General features: G+C 40.9%; 1 protein-coding gene across 44 annotated transcripts in view; it reads left to right on the forward strand.

Annotated features, from left to right (window-relative positions):
* The first annotated feature begins 265 nt into the window (after positions 1-265).
* The window catches only part of MACIR (macrophage immunometabolism regulator), a 149,885-nt gene continuing 129,983 nt past the window's right edge, over positions 266-20,167 (forward strand). For 34 of the 44 annotated variants that reach the window (XR_004967829.1, XR_004967825.1, XR_004967828.1 and 31 more), the window contains exons 1-3: positions 266-405; positions 6,317-6,403; positions 14,628-15,128. Coding sequence is in view for 35 of the 44 variants with exons in the window: in XM_036311021.1 (XP_036166914.1) it covers positions 14,651-15,128 (478 nt within the window). In the remaining 9 variants the exon portion in view is untranslated. Of the gene's footprint in view, positions 406-1,352; positions 1,553-1,774; positions 1,796-5,547; positions 5,568-6,316; positions 6,404-11,930; positions 12,130-14,627; positions 17,347-20,167 lie in introns of those variants that run through there. The other 10 variants (XM_036311008.1, XM_036311009.1, XM_036311032.1 and 7 more) reach the window with 10 other exon arrangements.

Below are 20,167 nucleotides of genomic sequence, written 5' to 3' on the forward strand. Positions count from 1 at the left end.
GGGCGTGCCGGGTATGGATGGGCTGGCGAGGGGGTGTGACGACTCCTCCTCCAACTCCTTCCCCTCCGCAGCCACAGCTCCGCCCGCCGGCCACTTCATCGGCCTCCTTAGCGCCTTTCTCCTGCGGCCCGCCCTCCTCCGGGTGTGCGGCGGGCGCGGGAGGCGGGCTCAGCTCGCGGGCTGCGCCTCTGCAGCCGGGGGAGGGCGGGAAGGCGGGCGGAGGCGGGGCGGGGCCTGCGCCGGGCGGTTGCTGGCGCTGAGGGCGGTGGGAGCCGAGAGGTACCCCGCTGGCTCGGCAGGCGGCCTCTGCCCGGATCTCGGCGCCGCAGCCCGGAGCCTTTCCCGCCCTGGTCTCCGGCTCCGCGGCCCCAGGCGCGGCGGAGGTGGAGAAGCTGCGAGCCCCCGGTAGGTTGCACGGGGACGGCGGTTTCGTCTGCAACCTTTTGTGCTGCAGAAAAGGTGGTGACGGGTGGGTGGTGGTGGTGATGGGGGTGCCCCCGTCCCCGACTCCCCGTGCCCGCTCCAGTCGCGGCGCCGCCCCTTCCTCCCTGCCTGGTGTCGGGGCCGGGCGCACGGAGACCTCGCGGTGCCGGGGAACCCCGGCCGGCCGGCCGGGCGGGCGGGCCTCCGGGATGGGCGGCCTCCGGGACCCCCGGCCTCGGCGAGCAGGTCCCTGAACGCCCGAGCTGGGGCTGGGGTATGGTGAACTGGGTGGGGCCCTTGCCCGGTGCGGGGAGCCCGCGGTTCCCTGGCACAGGGGTGGGGCCGAGACGCCGTGAGTGTGCAGCGCGTGTGAGTGAGTGTGCGGGGGCGTGCGCCCGTGTGCGCGCGGCGTGCGCTCGGGGAGCTCCGGGCAGCGCCTCTCCCGGTGCGGCGCCGCGGAAGTCGGGGCGCATTGGCGCGCACCATCGCTGCGCCGTTGCTGTGGCCGCTCCGGGGGCGGCGGGCCTGGGGGCCCCATTGAGAAGGAGCTCTTTCCCAGGCCTGCTGCGCGGTGGCCGCGTGCCCGGCCGCACGCCGGTGCGACTGCCCGGGCCAGATAGTGCCTCTGGGCGAGCCCTGGCGGCCTTATCTCGCCGCCCTCCTCGCCAGCGCAGCCACCCGGAGGGGACCGCGGGGCGGGGAGCGAGGCTGACGCGAGCCTGCAGCCCGTGACCGCTGCGGGGCCGCGGGTGCGGCGGGTGCGGCGGGTGCGGCGGGCGCGGCTGGCCGGCCTTGTCCGGGGTCGCGCGTGTGGACCGGCGCGGGGTGCTGGCTTGAAGCGAAAGCGGCAGATGTCTTTGGGCATCGCCGCCTTCGCCCCACCTGTCGCGGGTCGACTTTGGGGCGGGTGGGAAGCGGGGGAAAGGGGTTTCCAGGCCGGCGGCAGTCAGCCCTTGAGCAGGCGGCCCCATTGTGAGGCTGCCAAACTCTAGTGGTGGAATCTGCAAATCTCTGCCAGAAAGGAGATGGGCACACGAAGGGAATGACGGCCCCGTCCCTTCCCCTTGCAGTTGTTCCACAGCCTTAGGGTCTCCCTGCTGCTTCATCCGCGCCAGCCTGCACCCAGTGGGTTAGTAATTTGTGTCGAGCCAAGATGCTGAGTGTGAATGTGGGTGGCTGTGGCGCACAGGTTAAAACTGGAGCTGGGAACTTTTTAAACATTTGAGGAATTGGAAGAACGAAAGCAGAAGCATTTTATAGTGTGCTTGCTACTCCTAGCCGAAAGAGCAATTCTTGCACAACATTTCTGACGTTACTAGACTCTTCATTTTACATTCTTTTTCTCAGATGAGCCACCCTACAATTTAGAATGGTTAGTTGGTTTGATTTTAACCCTGTAGAGCAGGCTAGACAGTACAGAGATAGAAATGACCCTTTCCCAAAGTTTATTTCCCCAGGTATTTTAAAATACAGCACTGGTTATTATTGCAGAAGCTTTTGGTCCTTTAATTCAAGACCATGATTTATGCTTACACAGTTATGTTCAATGGATGTTTCACAGATTTCTCAGTGTTTTATTGTGTACCTGTGTATGCATTATAAACTTTAAAAAAATGACCAAAATGAAATACAAGGATTAATCAGTCCAGAGACCTCTTGATTTGATCTTACATAGAGTCAGTGGATTTGTTTACTGTCTCTATGTAATTTTTTGTACTTTGGAGAGGTACTGTACACATTAACCCTTAAGGATGTAGTGTGGTGGGAGTAACCAAACTTTTATGTACAGGATTTTTATCCCGGGTAGGGTGGAGATCAACTCTTTTCCAGAGAGAACTCTGATTTTGTCACTAGTCTATCAAAATATGCTCCTAGTTTTAAGCTTTCATCAGGAAGTTTCGTCAGTTCCACTGTGAACACCTGTCCCGCTTAGGTTATGCTTCCAGAGGCAAGTTTCATGTAAAGACTGCATGCAGCCCTGCAGTTCTAGTTACCCTCCCTCATATTTGTGGTGAAACTGAATTTTTTTCCTAAAATAGGTGGAAGGATGATTTCATCTAATGATAAGGAATTGATAATCTAGCTTTAATTTCTAGCAGAAATAGAAAATGGGTGCTGTACTTAAAGGGGGTTTTTATTAAAAGAACTGATAATGGAGAAACACATTTTTGTCTTACGGAACCCATTATGGGTTGTCTTACAACGTTGGTGAGGTTAATAATTTGTTTGTAAGCTCAAGGATGGTTTCAGAAAAGTCACACCCTACTTAACGCTTCTTAAAAATTATTGATGATTTTGTTTTTATGAGTTGCAAACTAAAAAGGTTATTTTAAAGTAAACTGTACAATGAACCTGTATACACAGCTAAGCATTTTTGTTTGTGCGTGTTGTTAAATCATTTTATTTCTGCTCAGTGTTCTGTTTTTGGAGAGATGTTTTGATCCTCTCTTCTAGTGTTTTTAGAGTGATCTTTGAGACTGGTGGTTGCAAAGTATTTTCATTAATCTCAACAGAACTTTAAAAAATTTTTTCTAAGTGGTTTTTCATTATTGGTCTTTCCTCAGACAACCTGAGAAGTACTACCTGTTTCAATTTTTGTCTTTGTGTTTTGAGAACTAGAATTAGAACCCATACCTTCTACTCTATCAATTTTCTTTGCCTAAAATTTATCTCATTTTTCACAACATAATCTTTAATGATTAGTGGAATTTATTTACCAAAATTCACAAGGACTATGTGCTAGCCTTCATATTTATAACCTTATGATTTGGAAGTGACAGATTTTGTTAAATTTTTTCTTATTGCTATTTAGTTAGTGGATCTATGCTGAAGTCTGACTTTTATGGCTTTTTGTATGTAGTGATTTTGTGTGGGCTTAAACATTTCCAAGTGGCGCTCTCTATATTTGGGGGAAAATCACTCTCTTCTCTGGTTCTCAATGCCGTTCAGATTTACTGTTATATCTGTTATATTTACGTATTTCCACATCTGTCTGTCTTTCCCTCTGGCCTGGTCTCAGGCTTCACTTTTTGTATTTGCCCCAGAGTGTGTACAGTGCGGGGGTGTAATAAGAGTTAAAATATTGTTGAGTGACTGAATGAGTAAATGAATAACTCAGTGGCTGAGTGGATACACCCAAACAGATACTGTATGGGAAGCCATTATGCAAGCAGAGGGTCCTTCCTCCCTCCCTACAATCTTTGCCTTTCCATTGTCATATATTACTTTTGAATAAGATAACAATATAATTGCCCAACTGGGACACTTTTGAGACATAAACAGAGTGCTGTAAATAATTATGCCAGGGCACTGGTGGCTGTGACCTGAGACATGTGGCCATTCTACTTTTGAAGGACATTCTTCTTTATTTACCTCTGATGATATCTATCATCTTGCCTGAGAAATTTGACACACTTGCTAGTTGATGTTTGCAAACTTTTCTATTTGTAGAAGCCTCATTTCCAGTCAAATGCTTGGTGTCTTTTGCTTAGTCACTCATGGTTTCCCTACCCAGAGGCCTGTGGACAACTCTTGACCATACTTAATTTTTCTTATTTTCATTGCTTACAGGTTAATGCCACAGGGCTTTCTATTTGTTTCAGCTGCTTATAGATGAAAGCATTATATACTCTAGTCTGTGCTGTGTTTATTTGAATTTGTTTTTCTATGCAGCATTTAGTCCATCTTGTAAGAATTTCACATGAATTTGTTTCCTTCTTGTTGATTGTTTTTGAGAGGAGATCTGTTGATATCTTGCCAAGCCTTCGTGTTCAAAACATTGGCCAGAATCAATTGCAAGTGTTAGAGATTTTTAAAGTATTCTGAAAACATTATTTCAAAAGTATTTTGGGGTAACTTTAATATCACAATGTTTTGTTTCTTAATGGGAGATGGGTTACTAAAATGTTTTACTGGAATCCTTTATAGGCAATCTCTTAAAGAAGGAGTATTCTTTTATTAGTTTCTGGCCTTGCTCTTTTAATTTTTGTTCTTGTTTTCACCATCTTCATCATTGTCTTCTTAGCACCTGTGCAGGGTTAGCAGGCTGTTAACAGACAAAACAGTAAGCAGAGTCAGGAAGGAGTAAAATCCGAGAACTGGAAAGGAGCTCCTGCACACCTTGGCTTTGCCCTCTGTGGCTCCCCTGGACGCTGTGTTTATATTCTATTTTGGGCTTGGCACCGGCATCATAGGGATAATCAGTTACTACACCTTGTTTACTATGAAAAACATTTCCTAAACTTCCACATCAGCTCCATTGCAAGACTTAGATAAAGACTTTAAGGCTTCTCTGCTTTCAAATCTGCAATGACGTTTCATATCTAAAGCCGTGTCAGTGGGCTTTGGAGTCAGATGGTTTGGGGTTCAGATTCCTGCTTTGACCCCCAGATAGTATTCAAATACTTTACAGTGGGGATACTGTTTTCCTCAGGGAGCATTTGTTAATATTAAATTGAGTATAGCACCTGACATAGAAGTTACTCAAGATATTCGTTTCTTTTTATTTCCCTTCCCCATTAAAAGTGTATTTACTTAAATAAGAAATAACTTGAACTTTATAATATTAGTATTGGGGAAATTCTTTTGCGGGTGGTTATTTTCAATAAAATGTCTTATTAGGTAACCATTGTGGTTACATTACAGTTCACTTTATGTTAAAACCAGGGGCTGCAGGGGTGGAGTAGAACCAAGTCGCAATTATCTAGGTTTCTTGGTTACCCAATTTGAGAATAGTCTGTGGCAAAAGAAATGAAAGGGAGTGCGTTACCTAAATCTTAAGTTCCAAAGGCTGAAACGTGTTAGTTTCTTGGAATGACAGTTCGCGATGCATTAACTTCCTCCAGTTTCTCAATCCGTAGAAGCAAATGCCTTTAATTCAGTGATTGTGCATATCCTTTGAATAAAACTCTTCTGGGCTGATAAGGGAAGTAATACAGTGACAAACTCCTCTCCCTTTCCCTTGCTGTTTGTATTCTGTTGGACTGTTGCCACTTCAGGCTCTGTGCACCTATGTAGGTAAAATGTGTCCCCCCCTCTGACCCGCCCCCGAGGTTAAACACAACAGTAGAAAACCCAACAACCCAGAAACCTTTACAGGTGGGAAAGACTTTGGGAAGTTTTCTCTTACACCTTTACCTCCCCAGGTAAGAGGGAAAGGCACTGAGGAGATGCTAGAAACCTTAAGCAATGTAATAACTGTAGAGGAGTGTTTTTTCAAGTTGTTCTCTGTGGAGGTTTTTCTGTTTGTTGGTTTTTAATGTTTTCCAAGAGCCTTCCAATCATTTGCGTCAGAGCAGTCTTACGAAGGATTTTATTGCTGCTATTTTATGGCTAAAATGAGTAGATAACAAAAATTAATTGCATAATAACATCACACATCGTAAAAGGCTTTGCAGCATGCAGAGCACATTCACTCATCTATCTCATCTCACTTGATCCACATAACTACAGTATGAGGGAGGGAGGATGCTGTTGTCCTCAATTCAAACATTGCTAAGCAAGGTCGTGAGGTTGACTTCTTAGTCAGGCTAGGGCTAGGACCTGTTCATTTGAACCCAGCCTCAGGGTTATTTCTTTCATAGGCTACTGTGCGTCTGTTGGGTGGTGGAACCAACATTTAAATCCCTAAGATTTAGCCCAGATAGCTACTTGTGGTCTCCAGGTAGAGCTTAAGCAACGGAACACAGAGGAACAAACTTGATAAAACGTTTGAGGTTTAATTTAGCTGAAAATATTAAAAATTATTTTAATTAAATTAATAGCTATTGTATCCTATGTAACCTGTACCTGGTATTAGTACTTCTTGCCAGTTTTGCTGTTAGAATTGGCATACTTGCTTTACAAGTTTTGTTACTTGTTAAATTAAAGGTTTATTTTTGTATCTCATGTTTAGTATCTGGAATAGAGCAGAAAAATTATGCCTGTGTTCCCTTGGGACTCATTGGAAATTGTACAGTGACATCTTCTGGGATTTAGTCTGGTGAGTTATATTTTGCCTTTTCTGTTTGTTAACCAGTTGTATAAACATATTATCATAATGTGTTTTAAGAATTACATGAACTGATAAATGTGAAATCTGAGTATATTACTGCAAATATGTATATTATAATTATGAACATTTTAATTATTAGATTTTTATTTAATTAAATTTTAATTGAGAACTGAAATTATTGTTGCAAAATGCTAACATTTTTGAAAATTTCCTTTTTTAATTCCTGTAAGATAAACGAGGTCTTATGGGATATTTCATAATATAGTAGTTAAGAGGTAGTTGCTCTAATTTCAAGGAAATTTTAGTAAAAACGATAGTCTCCAGAGACTGGCAGAAAGTTCTAGTGTATATTATTGTACATAAAGAATGGCAAGCAGGTGACTGAAAGAACATCATTTTCACTTAGTCGGATAGCAGTTCACTGCAAGTGCGACATTCCTTTTATCACACCATGAATTTAAACTTAAAAATATGCAATGCTGTTGTTTTCCTTTAGTTGTCTTTTTTCAGTATGTCGTCTGTGTATCTGTGCTGACACAGTTATTCATATGGCTCCAAGTCTTTGAAGGGGAAAAAAATTAATAATGACTCTAACTCTTTAGCATTTTATAGACTTAACTAGTGTGAGTTCATGCTTTGGTGTGACATCCTGCTAGGCCAATGTCTTTATAAGTCCTTTTTTCGAACTACTTAGAGTGGTCATAATCTTTGAAAAAGGCAATTTCATGATAAATGATTTCCAGTTGATCAGTCAGCCCCAGAATGAGTCAAAGGACAATGGAGAAACACAAACAGTTATGTTTGTTACGTAGATATAGCTTAACAAACCTATGAAAATGCATTTTAAAACATTGAAAAAATGGAAACATTACTAATATTTTGTTTTGAAGAAAAGAGCAAGAAGTTTGAACATCAGAAGTACAAAGTACTTTTAGAGGATGTTAAATAAGAATGTGACTGGGTCACTGGCTCATAAAACTGAAATAAAGCACAAAATTTGGTCCTCCAATTTCTAAAATTCTTCTAATTGTATATTCTCAGAATCAGAAGGTATCTTAATGGTTGCCCACTCTATGTTTGAATTCCTTAAGTGACAGGTCACTTACTACTTCTCGAGTTGGTTCATTTCCCCTTTGGCAGCTCGGCTAGAATGTCCTTCTGTTTACATATATAACTACATCTATAACTGTGTGTACATATGTGTACATATGTATCTGGAAAGATGTAGATACAGACACACACATACTCACACACTCTTGTAGCTACAGGAATAGAAAATTCAGAGGATCATCAAAAAACTTGGAAATATGTCACAGCTTATTTTATTTTTAAAGTCAGACTTACTAAAATATAATTTATATACAGCAAAATTCACCCTGTTAAGGTATAGAGTTTGATGAGTTTTGACAGATATAATCAATTGTGTATTGACCACTTCAGTCAATATAGAAAATACTGTCACCACCCTCCAAAATTCCCTTTACCACTTTGTAGTTCATCCCCTTCCCCCAACCCCATCCCTAGGCAGCCACTGATTGATGTCTGTCCAGTAGTTTTGCGTGTTCCAGAATGTCATGTACGTGGAACCACACAGCATGTGGCGTTTTCTGTCTGCTCCTTTCATTGACTGTAAGCCTAGTTTGCTCCTTTCCATTGCCGAGTGGCGTTTTATTATATGGACGGAGCACAGTGTATCCATTTTCCTGTTGGTGGACGTTTGCTTTGTTTTCACGTTTGATGATTATGAATGAAGCTGTTGTAAACAGTCACATTCAGTTCTTTGTGTGAACATATAGTTTCACGTGTCCTAGGTTAATATCTACAAGTAGAGTACGTGGGTTGTTTAATAATCATTTATTTAAATTTGTTAGGAACTGTCAAACTGTTCTTCAAAGTGGCTGTACCTAACTGAGGCTTCTGAGAAGCTAAAATAACTACACCAAAGTGTATGCAGATGAGGGACCTGATTCTCATTCAGCACAGGTTTATTTTTATTTTATATCCAGTTTTAACAGGTTTGGTTAGCAGATTTATTTAAAGCCCACAGTGGATTAGGAACAGTAAACTTGAAGGCCTTGGGAATAGGTGTTAGCAATTGGTCCCTAATGTGATGGTCACTGATATGACTAACACTATTGGTTTAAAAAAAAAAAGAAAGAAAAAGGTGGGGCCGGAACTCACAGGGGTGAAATTCTTCTGTCTGACAAGGCCCCAGGCATGAAGGTTTCTTGTAATCACCTGGCGATCTTTTACAATTCAGAGCCCAGGGAATGAAGTCACGATCCGGTAGGGCACAGACCTCAGTGTTTTTCTGCAGCTCCTTAGATGATGTCAGTGAAGGCAGGGTTGGAATCACATGGTGGTTAGAAGCACAGCCCTGGGACTGCCTGCCTGGCTCTGGGCAAATCCCTGCCTTGTGCCTTCAGGGTTGTCTGCTCTGTAATCGGAGGTTCCAGGTAGGTGAACTCCAAGATGGTTCTGCACTACAGTGTGATGGTTCGTGATATTATTAACCTCATAATAGCCGTGCTGAAGAGACTCCATTTCCCAAGCATTGGCTCTATTCTGAACAGTTTGTTTCAGGTACCTCTTGAACAGAATTCTGTTCACATGATGCCATTTTTGTTCAGTATATTTTAGACAGTTATGTTATATCTGTTTTCTCTTAAGTGATATTGCTGTAGGTTTCTAAAAACAGTTCAAGCATATGGAGCAGTTTTTGTTGTTGTTGTTGTTACTGAGGGTGACTTTTTTTTTGATAAGCCTGATTTTAAAAAAAAATTCAGTACTTCTTTGTATAACAGTTGTGAAACTTACCAGCTATTTTCAGAGATGGTCTAAGGACTAAGGCATCTAGGTTATATTTTAAAAATGTTGCTCCTTTTGCCAAATGTATAGGGAGTTGTTCGGAGCTGAACAGTTGCCATACAGGTCACAGTGCTTTAAATGTGCTCATCTTGGTGCGTCAGGTTCCCCTGGATGTGGACTGAGGTTTGGATATTTGCTTTAGTTTCAGACAAAATTCCCAATGGCGTGCCGCACCCATTGTTTTTAAAATGTGCACTGTGTACATTTTTATGGTAAATGTTAAAGTGTTGCTTGTCTCATGTTGTCTAGTTTGAATCCTCGTATATTTCAAGGAAATAGAGTCGTACCTATAGTCGTACCTGTGAACATGGCCAGGTCTTTCATATGTGTTGTAAATGTACTTCAGTATCACTGCTACTGATTGGACTGTGAGAGAATATGATATTGAAGAACCTTAGGTGTCATTTGAAGAATTACGTTTGTTCCTGGCACTTGTTTAAGAAACTGAGTTTTAAAAGCATTGTTCAACTACAAGTTGACTTTTGTTGCTTTTTCTGTTTTAGACTCTTCTATCTACTACGATCTTGCTGCTTCTGTTATTATAAAACACTTTTTCTGTTTCCTGTTGCCAGTCTTTATTTTTGCTTTTAACTATACATGAAAGGCACTAATGGAAGCAATAGGGTATTGCTGGTTTCTGACTTTCAGTGTTCTGCATTGCAGAAGTTAGCATTGGACCTGAGTTATTAGCACTGGACCCGATTTCTCAGTTCACATTTATTCTTATTGCTGCAGTGGGGGGGTGCCTGTTGCACATATCTGCATTTTATACCAGAGTGCTTTGTAATCATTTATCTTGCAAGCGTGCTTTTTTTGATACAAGGTTATTTTAGAATATGAAACAAAATGCTTAGTCGTGAATAAGTTTGTTAAAAACTTACAAGCAGATTTTTCATGGTAAAATGTGAAGAATTTGTTGCTAAAACACAGGCCAGCTCCAGTTGTAGTCATTCATTCCCGATGGATGACTTTTAATAAGAAATTTTGCAGTCTAAAATATTGGACATCCATATATCAAGATATGCTGACTTTGAGACCATTAGGTTTTTACTACCTTTAGCATCACCCTTTTTATGTAGATTTCCAGAATTAGAAAATACCTAGACTTCCTCTATTTCAGGTAGGACAGTACATATGCCACTTAGGCCCATTTGAAAGATAACCTGAGAAAGTAGATTCTGTAACTACTGTCAGGTTCTTGCCCCAATATTTAAATCCAGTCAGGAAATTATCAGGAATTTAACCACATAGAAAGTTTTTATTTTCAGTTACATTGAAGAAGTTAGCATTCCACCCAGCTCAAAATGAAATATTCGCCAGTCATTGTTCCCTTGTCTGAAACCCAAGGCTCCACATAATGGATGTTCTTTAGAAAGGCAATATGTAAGTGGAAAGGATCTTAAAAAAAAAAAAAAATCTAAGCAATTTGTAGAAGTTCTGGTTGTACCCTTCTCATTCCTACTTCAATATCTGGAGCTGGAGATGTTCTTGTACATATGACTATCCTATAGAGACCAATGGAACCACCTAAAAGATCTGTTAGTTTTGAGACTATGCTATCGTTTGGAGAGAAGTATTGATGCTTTATAGCTAAAAAATGCAAACAAATTTTCAACCCTTAGAATTATTCACGAGATGTTCACTATATATTACAGCTATATATGTAAAGATTTAGAACGAGCATTTTTGTGTTCCAGTGCAGCAAGACTCTGGTTCAGAAATTTTACATTGGGTATTGACCTTAGTTACTTATTAGTGAAGAGGGTATTGGCAGTGCTTATTTCTTTAACTTTTTTGTTAAATCTTGTTTTCTACCTGGAGTATGTTGTTCATGTCATTCTAGTATGTTGGTTTCTTATACCAGACCGCTTGGTTGAAATTTCCAGAGTTCTTAAACCACATCTAATTAAGAATGTAGGTTAAATCATTGATTGTCAGGTGGATGCCTGAAGGTCCTTTTGGTTATTTTACCCACACCAGGTAATGTTTTTTCTGGTGTTTTTGGCTGCTGGAGACTTAACCAGGGATAGTTCTCATCTAACAGTGATATCTAGTTCATGCCACACATTGCCTCACTCCACTTTTCTACTTTTCTAGGTACTTATTTCCTAGCTGCTATGTAACTTTTGCCTTTTACTCTCAAACCTTTGTATACTACCGTCATTTACCCTTAACCCTGAGATATTCTAGGAATTCCCGATGGTCTGCCCTGATGCGCAGGATTGACTTCCTGCAGGAACACATTTTTGATGATCCTATTGTCCACTCTTCTTTCCTGTGACTTTGTACACCATTAACTTGCTTAGCAATTTTTCTCCCTCATAGGGAAAAAAAAAGTGACTTTCAGCCTAGCCTCTGTTTGAATTATTACCCAATTCAGAATGGGTGGGATGTGAAACACGGATTTTAGGAAGTTCATAATATACCAAGTGCAAATTCTGTAAGGTGGCTGGTGGGAATCCGTGGACTGTCATAGACTGGCCAGACTTGGAAGAGACCTGGGCCAGTGCCACTTAATGCGACTGACGCTTCAGTGTCACCACCCGGGTAACTCCTTGGGAGGGCGCTCAGTCTGTGTGTGTGCTGCCTTGCCTCCACGGCCCTGGTTGTTTGGGCCTCACTGACTCTCCTCTGCTTGTCTTTTCAGAATCAAGTATCAGAATCACTTCTGCCTGTCGGGTTACGCAGGTTGGAGGCCTTCCAATAAGCTCTTCCCTTGTGCTCTTATCTGGATAACAGAATTCTCGAGAAAGGGAGGGTTAGTTTGTCATTTGGCTTAGAGTAAACAATTGTTTCTTCAGCACAAAGTTGGATGAAGCTTCAGACGGCCCTCTGAAGTTTATGAGATGAGAAATCTTTAGGTTTTAGTGTGCAGATCAAAGTAGCCAGTAGTCACCTACTTCCATCCTCTCCATAGAGAAATAAATTACACAATCAAATACAAATTTGTTTTTACATTAATAAAATAGAAAAAGCCAATTACTTTAAATCTAGAAGGGTTGAGAGGCTAAGGTGTTTTGGTTAAATTAAAATTGGAAGTAGTCTAAGATTTAGAGTAAAATGTAAGTAAAACTATATTGATCCCTTTAGCATTTGTTTTATCTCAGGAATTAAACTTAATTTTCAGCTGACATATAGATGTGGACTGTAGTAAGGGCAGGATGGCATCTGGTAACTTCATAGTCTTGGTTTATTTATTTTCTAAGGAAGGAAGTGCAGCATGCAAATGAAGGAATAAGGTTGTGACTTTCCTTAGTTTTCTAATTGCTTGGATTAAAAAAAATTTTTTTAATTGGCCTTAGCTGGTTTGGCTTAGTGGATAGAACATCGGCCTGTGGACTGAAGGGTCCCCCCTGGGTTTGATTCCGGTCAAGGGCATGTACCTGGGTTGCAGGCTCCTCCCTGGCCCGGGCCCTGATAGGGGCTCGTGCAGGAGGCAACCAATCGATGTGTTTCTCTCACATTGATGTTTCTCTCTGTCTTTTCTTCTCTCTCCAACTCTTTCTAAAAATCAATGGAAAAATATCCTCAGGTAAGGATTTAAAAACTATATATATATATGTTTTAATTGATTTCAGGGAGAGGGAGAGTGGGATAGAAACATCAATGATGAGAGAGAATCATCGATGGGCTGCCTCCTTCACACCCCCAACTGTGGATCGAGCCTGCAACATGGGCATGTGCCCTGAGTGGGCATTGAACCGTGACCTCCTGGTTCATAGGTCCATGCTCAGCCTCAGAGCCACATAGGCCGGGCTCTAATTGCTTGGCTTTTAAACAGATACCCAAATTTTAGGAAATGCATCAATTAGGAAAGGTTTTGTTTTACAAAAGGATTCATAAGAATTATTTAATATAACCTTTTTCAATAAATATTTAATCTTAAAATCAATTACTACATGACAAGATTATAGTAAGCAATCTGATATACTTAAAACTGTGTTATCTATATCTAATTGAGGATCAAGTAGAAATAAACTTTCTCAGAAATGTCATTGTCATTCAGGTTCCCTTAGTATTTTATTTTCCAAAATTTGATTTATCTGTGATTTTCTAGAATCTGGCCATTATTTGTGGTACTTCTTGTCAATGAGATTTCCAAACAATGTAATGAGATTATTGTGATGAATATTAGTATTCTTAATTCATTATGAATTCTTCTGCCATTTATTAAACAGTTCAAAAGTGTAGTATCTGCCGAAACCGGTTTGGCTCAGTGGATAGAGCGTCGGCCTGTGGACTGAAAGGTCCCAGGTTCGATTCCGGTCAAGGGCATGTACCTGGGTTGCGGGCACATCCCCGGTGGGGGATGTGCAGGAGGCGGCTGGTCGGTGTTTCTCTCTCATCAATGTTTCTGACACTCTATCTCTCTCTCCCTTCCTCTCTGTAAAAAATCAATAAAATATATTTAAAAAAAAAAAAAAGTGTAGTATCTTAGATGGTATGTTTTATGATGAAATGTTCAAATAAAATAACATCTGATATTTTATATATGTTTCATGTTAAAAATGATTTATTGTATTTAGGGTTAACTTTTAAAGTACAAAATGGTTAATTTTGCGTAATTCATTGGGAACATGGAAGGAGGAATATTTACAAGGTTTGGGGGAACCTTCCACTAAGACTTCGCCTTACCATAAGACAAGCTTTTTAGGCCTACAGTGGGACCTTGACTTACGAGTGTCCTGACTAACGAGTTTTTTGAGATGCCAGCTGTCTCTCAGCCGATTTTTTGCATTGAGTTGACAGAGTAATTTGAGTTAACGAGCTCTCGGAACGAATCAAACTCGTAAGTCAAGGCCCCACTGTACATTGAATCTTTGCAGAAATGAATTAGCTCTTATCGATTTCATTATATGCCCCGTAAGCACATTTGAAAAGAATTGCAGGTTGAAGAGCTGAGCACGTATTTTTAATCATATGATGGAAAATGAAAAGATTTTAATTTTCATATTGGAAAGAGTTTGTAGATTCTTGTGAAACTGTGTATGATTATTCTTATTTGCTTAATGTTGAGATCTGTATTTGATTTGCTTAATATCGCTTCAAGTAGTAAACTTGGCGTGATTGAATGGAGCACTGGTTTTAGAGAAGTATTGTTATCTGTAGGCTTCTCCTTTCTTCCAACTTTAATTTAACCTGCCTTGAGTTCTTAGAGGCAGAGAAGTAGTAGTCATTTCATGCCTGCTCTGGAGCGTGTAGTAGACAGATAAAAATCTGTCCAATGTACATTGGCTGTTTTCCAGGCCAGAGTTACTTCCTGCTCCTTCAGCCTTCTAAAATGACCCAGCTTGGCCCATGGTTCTGCGCGTTACACTCTTCTAATCTGTCTGTCTGCTTTTAGGAGTGTGCAGACTGGTGCCTAAAATGGAAGTAGATGTTAATGGAGAGGCCAGAAGTACCCTGAGCACCCTGCCCTTGCCCGTGGCTGAGGTGAGCTCCCCGGGGAAGGCAGAGGCCGAGAAGCCCCGCTGCTCCAGCACACCGTGCTCGCCGATGCGCCGGACGGTCTCAGGCTACCAGATCCTCCACATGGACTCGAACTATTTGGTTGGCTTCACTACCGGCGAGGAACTCCTGAAGTTGGCCCAGAAGTGCACAGGAGGTGAAGAGAGTAAGGGAGAAGCCGTGCCTTCCTTGCGCTCCAAACAGCTGGATGCAGGACTTGCACGCTCCTCTCGTTTATATAAAACCAGAAGTAGGTACTACCAACCGTATGAGATTCCAGCTGTCAATGGCAGGAGGCGAAGGCGGATGCCCAGCTCAGGAGACAAGTGCACTAAATCTTTACCTTACGAACCTTATAAGGCTCTCCATGGGCCCCTGCCTCTTTGTCTTCTTAAAGGTAAGAGGGCTCACTCCAAATCTCTGGACTACCTCAATCTAGATAAAATGAGCATCAAGGAGCCAGCTGACACAGAAGTGCTACAGTACCAGCTTCAGCACCTAACCCTCAGAGGGGACCGTGTGTTTGCTAGGAATAACACATGAATGACCTGCGGAATGTGTAAACCAGTTTATGACACCCTACACTCGGCCAGAAAAAGCCCGCTGTTGGACTCTGTACAGGACTCTCCACATTATAGATGGTTATATCTGCTAAGTGTTCCAGGAACATAAAAATTGTTCGGATCAAATTTGAATACAGAAATAAAATCACAGGTACTTGGGGAGAAATCATTCTAGAGCACGCAACTACAAAGAAAACAGAATGTTGACCATTAGTTTGTATAGCTTTTTAGCTAGGAAAAAAGGCTTGGTACGGTAAGATCTTTATGATTCTAACGCTCGAATTGGGAATGCTATCTGCTCGGTTGTTGCTGACATGGTATGATTCATTAGAAATTCATATCTTAAGTACTCAAGTACTTCTTTAACCTCTGTATTTTACTATACAATGTATGTCATGATTTGTTTTATGAAATTTAGAACTTGAACATTGCTGAATTTTGGACCACTTTTTATTTTTAAATATTGAGTTTAAATATTTTATAACTGGTTTTGCACTGAAAAAAAATAACAACTAACATTTCCGATTGACACAAGAGCATAAGCTTTCTTCACTTGCCTCAATAATATTATTGAGCAATGAATTTTTTATTTCCGCATGGAAAGTTACTGATCTCTATGGCTGTAAAATATTTCTTTATAGTGTTATTAACATGTCTTAATAAAATTAAATTTGGGATACAAAGTATTTATTTTACAATAGGTGGGGGGAGGGGGAAGCTTTTCCAGAAAGTTTCCAATGTGAAGTTTTCATGAGTTGAAAAAGTTTCCGTTGGGCTTATTTTCTAATTTAAAATTCATCTGGAACTTTAAAATGGAAAGGATTCTTTTAATTGTGGATTATAGGCATAATACTGTTTGCATCTGAATGTTCTGTAAGTGAATGGAACTTTAATAGAGGAACTCATGATTTCTACTATCGAATGCTTAATCAAAGTATGAAGTGATACCATTCAGCATGGCATCGGGTCATCCCAGTTTTAGGTTTTTGCCGCGCAAGCACTCATTGAAATTCCAGTTTCTAGGATTAGTGTAGGAGCCTAAAGTGCTCTGCAGATTTAATAGGTTAAACCTGGATTACTTAACAATTTATGTCAATTGCACTGGTTTAATTTGTTGCTAAAGAAATGCTGTCCTGGCTTTAGTAACAAATACAGCTCAACTATTCTTGAATATATTTTGGGGAAAAAAAATGTATCTCACTTACCTTTTTTAAAAGTTTCTATTTCTTTTTTGACTCTTGAAGGTGCAATTTATTACTGAATTGGCATTTCTGGCAGCATAGACCTGCTTATTTTAAAGTTTATTTTGGGGGCTGTGAGTTTCTTGGGTGTTAGCACTCTTGCTTATAAAATAAGAACACCTTTTAATTAATGAATGGGCCATTCCTGGTGCAGTTGTGACTTTTCTTTAGCCAGAATGAATGGCAAACTATTTAGAGCAGAATAAGTATTAGAAACCCCTAGGAACTCTTAATCAACATTTATTATGCTTTCACTGAGGCAGACCTTATGAAAGAACCTTGGTGAAGTTGGCCCATAGCTTACTGAGTTGATCAAATTTCTTGGTGGGCTGGAAATTTTCAGCTGTTGATACTTTAACGTAAATTGCACCTTTGTAACATATTGACAAATGGTCACTAAGATTAACCATCTCTATACAGTCATTAGTTTGACAAGAAATAGAATCCTGTCAGATGCCAAAGAGTTGGGATTTTTACGTTTAATGATTAGACATCGTTATTTATTGATGATTTACCCTGTGGAACTGTATTATTTCTAACTATGAAATAAAAGGGTGATGTAAACACACATTGTTGTGTGATGCTTTAAACGAGGTCCACCATCAATAGGCTGGTTGCCGTTCAAGAATTCCACCTAAGCACTTATTTTTAGGCCCTGTTTTTGTTTTGAAAAATTACTTTTGGTGCTCCTCCACATTTCAAGGTAAAGGATGTATTCATGGCAATGATTGTATTCTGTGTACCTGTGAGAGCTGTCTCTGCCTGTGCACCTAAATAATTTCTTGAGCTAAATAAAAATATGTAGCTTTTTGTTTTGTTTTGTTTTTCCCTTAAAGACAAGTAAAACTCTGTGGCAAAAATGAATGGGTTAAAGTTGGAGATATGGCACATTTGCTATGTCTGATTAGTAAAGATGCATAACTTTTAAGTTTGATTTCCTAGAAAGTTTTGAAACTCTAGGTCAGTAGTTTTCAAAATGTGATTGCAGAGCCCCTTCCTTCATTCCTTCTTGGTTTCTCTGCACTCCATGGCCCGGTGCTCCTGTGGTAGATGCTGTCCTAGTGAGAAAAAAGGTTAGGCTGGGTCTCTTTTATATGAAAAAAGTCCCTTATCATTTAGTCTTTGAATGTGTTATGTTTTTGAACTCCCCCCACCATTTTTATTCAATTGAATATTCCATACTAAACAGAGCACACTTCTTCTGGTCATATAGACTGATGATGTTATCTTCTAGTATTTGCCCTTAAATACATTGCAGTACCACAGAACTTTAAGTTTTCTTTTCAAAAATATGTTCTAGAGCAGCGGTCACCAACCGGTGGTCCGCGGACGACTGGTGGTCCGTGAGGTCCGAAAGGTTGGCGACCACTGTTCTAGAGGCCCAGCTGATGCATAAAGTAGCTATAGAATTTCAGTCCTCGCCTCAGACTTGCTCCCCTGACTTCCATCCAGTTGCATGTGCACCTCTTCTTCCTGGGCTCCTCTGGCCTTCAGTCAGGGAAGAAAAGACTCAGGGAATGAATTAAAATCTAAACTCATTTGGAACCCAACATTTGGTTTCAGGGCCCATCACGTCCTGTCCATTGCCTATGATGCCCATGTGTGGGGCACCGTCTTTTCCCTTCCTTGAGATGTTTATTTCAATGATTTTAATATTTGGGGCTTGAGGAAGCTTATTTTTTAGAAGATTCTACATTAACTTTTAAAGGTAAACTGACCTTTTCATTAAAGAAAGAACACTTCTTGAGATCTTGAGAAAAGCAACCTATTTTTAGTTATTTTCTCATTCTAACATACTTTTATTTCAGAAAGGCTTTTATTCCATTATAACCATTGACATTATTTTAAGGAAACTTCAATGACCTTGGCCTAAGCGTTTGTTCTTGGTCATTGGAAAGTAGGAGACTGGCAAGCCCATTAATGGCAGGGATACTCTAGAAGGGTTGTGGTGGAGAGAGAGCAAGGATGTGCGTTACAGTGTAGAGGGATAGCAAGTAGTAAGTAAAGTTGGCTTCTAAACAATACGATTTGATTAGAGAAAAATTGATGAAGATTGCCTTGGAAATATAATAAATGTGATTAGAAAGCCAGAAGTGGAGGTTGTCAGCACTTAATGATGAACTTCACTTTGTAATGTGCTTCTTTAAATAAGAAAAATGAGGGATTTTTCTGGCCAAGGAGAACAGTACTAGAAACGAATCAAGAATGGGTTTGATTTATTAGTTTGTTTGCCGAGCCCCTAGGACACTGTTACTCTAATGGAGGGGAGATGTTGAATTTGTCTTCTCATCATTGTGAAACGATTTTTTTTTTTTAAGAGAAAAAGTCTAAAACCATATCTCCTAAATGTTGTCAACCCTGGTTTTGTGGTTGTCTTCGATGTGCCAATTTTTGGGAGAGCACAGGGTGAGAAAAGGAACTCTTTAATCAGAAGAATGCAGCATCTATTGCAGCGGTTCTCAACCTGTGGGTCATGACCCCTTTGGGGGTCGAACGACCCTTTCACAGGGGTCGCCTAAGACCATCGGAAAACACATATATAATTACATATTGTTTTTATGATTAATCACTATGCTTTAATTACGTTCAATTTATAACAATGAAAATACATCCTGCATATCAGGTTTTTACATTACGATTCGTCACAGTAGCAAAATTACAGTTATGAAGTAGCAACGAAAATAATTTCATGGCTGGGGGTCACCACAACACGAGGAACTGCATTAAAGGGTCGTGGCATTAGGGAGGTTGAGAACCGCTGCTCTATTGGAATGAAAAAGAGTTGCTCCAGTCCTTGGAATCCTTAAGTGATCCTGGCTGGCTGGCTTCTGGAGCGAAGAGCTTTGATGCTTTTGCTTTTGTAGAAAAGCTAGCATCACTTTCAAAGTTTCTGCTGAATGCTCTCAAGAACATTCTTACTGTGTGACCATGGGAAGAGGAGAGGGCACTGGGTTCATGATGTTGACCTGGAGGTCTGACTCACCAAGGGAGAGTATTTTCACCAAACTTGTATGTAAAAGGGTTACACATAGACATGTATTTGGAATACTTTGAAGCATCTATCTTTGGCCTAACACTTTAATTAGGAATAGGAACTTATGCAGGAAGACATTCTTGAAGTAACGGAAATTCAGATTTTGGCTAAGTGGTTAGAGCCAAGATAGCAGATACTGAGCATGCATACCACCATACACCTCACCAATCCACGTGACAGACATGGCTAATCCGTCAGTGCACAGACTCTGAGTCCAGATATGGCCTCATTATCTTTCTTAAACTAGCCCTTTAGAGTAGCTGCTACTGAATTGATCAGTATTACACTGGAGATAAAACCTACCCTCCCCCCCCCTCCCCCCACCTCCTGCAATGGATTATAGCAGCCTTGGGCAAACTACGGCCCGCTTGAAATGAATAAAAGTAAAAAAAAAAAAAAGACCGTACCCTTTTATGTAGTGATGTTTACTTTGAATTTATATTAGTTCACACAAACACTCCATCCATGCTTTTGTTCCGGCCCTCCGGTCCAGTTTAAGAACCCATTGTGGCCCTCGAGTCAAAAAGTTTGCCCACCCCTACAATGGATTATAGTGTGAATTGAAAAATAGTCTGAACATCTTTGAATAGGAGACCAT

Source organism: Myotis myotis, unplaced genomic scaffold (assembly GCF_014108235.1).
Source record: "Myotis myotis isolate mMyoMyo1 unplaced genomic scaffold, mMyoMyo1.p scaffold_m19_p_5, whole genome shotgun sequence".
In the NCBI taxonomy this organism is placed as follows: domain Eukaryota; kingdom Metazoa; phylum Chordata; class Mammalia; order Chiroptera; family Vespertilionidae; genus Myotis; species Myotis myotis.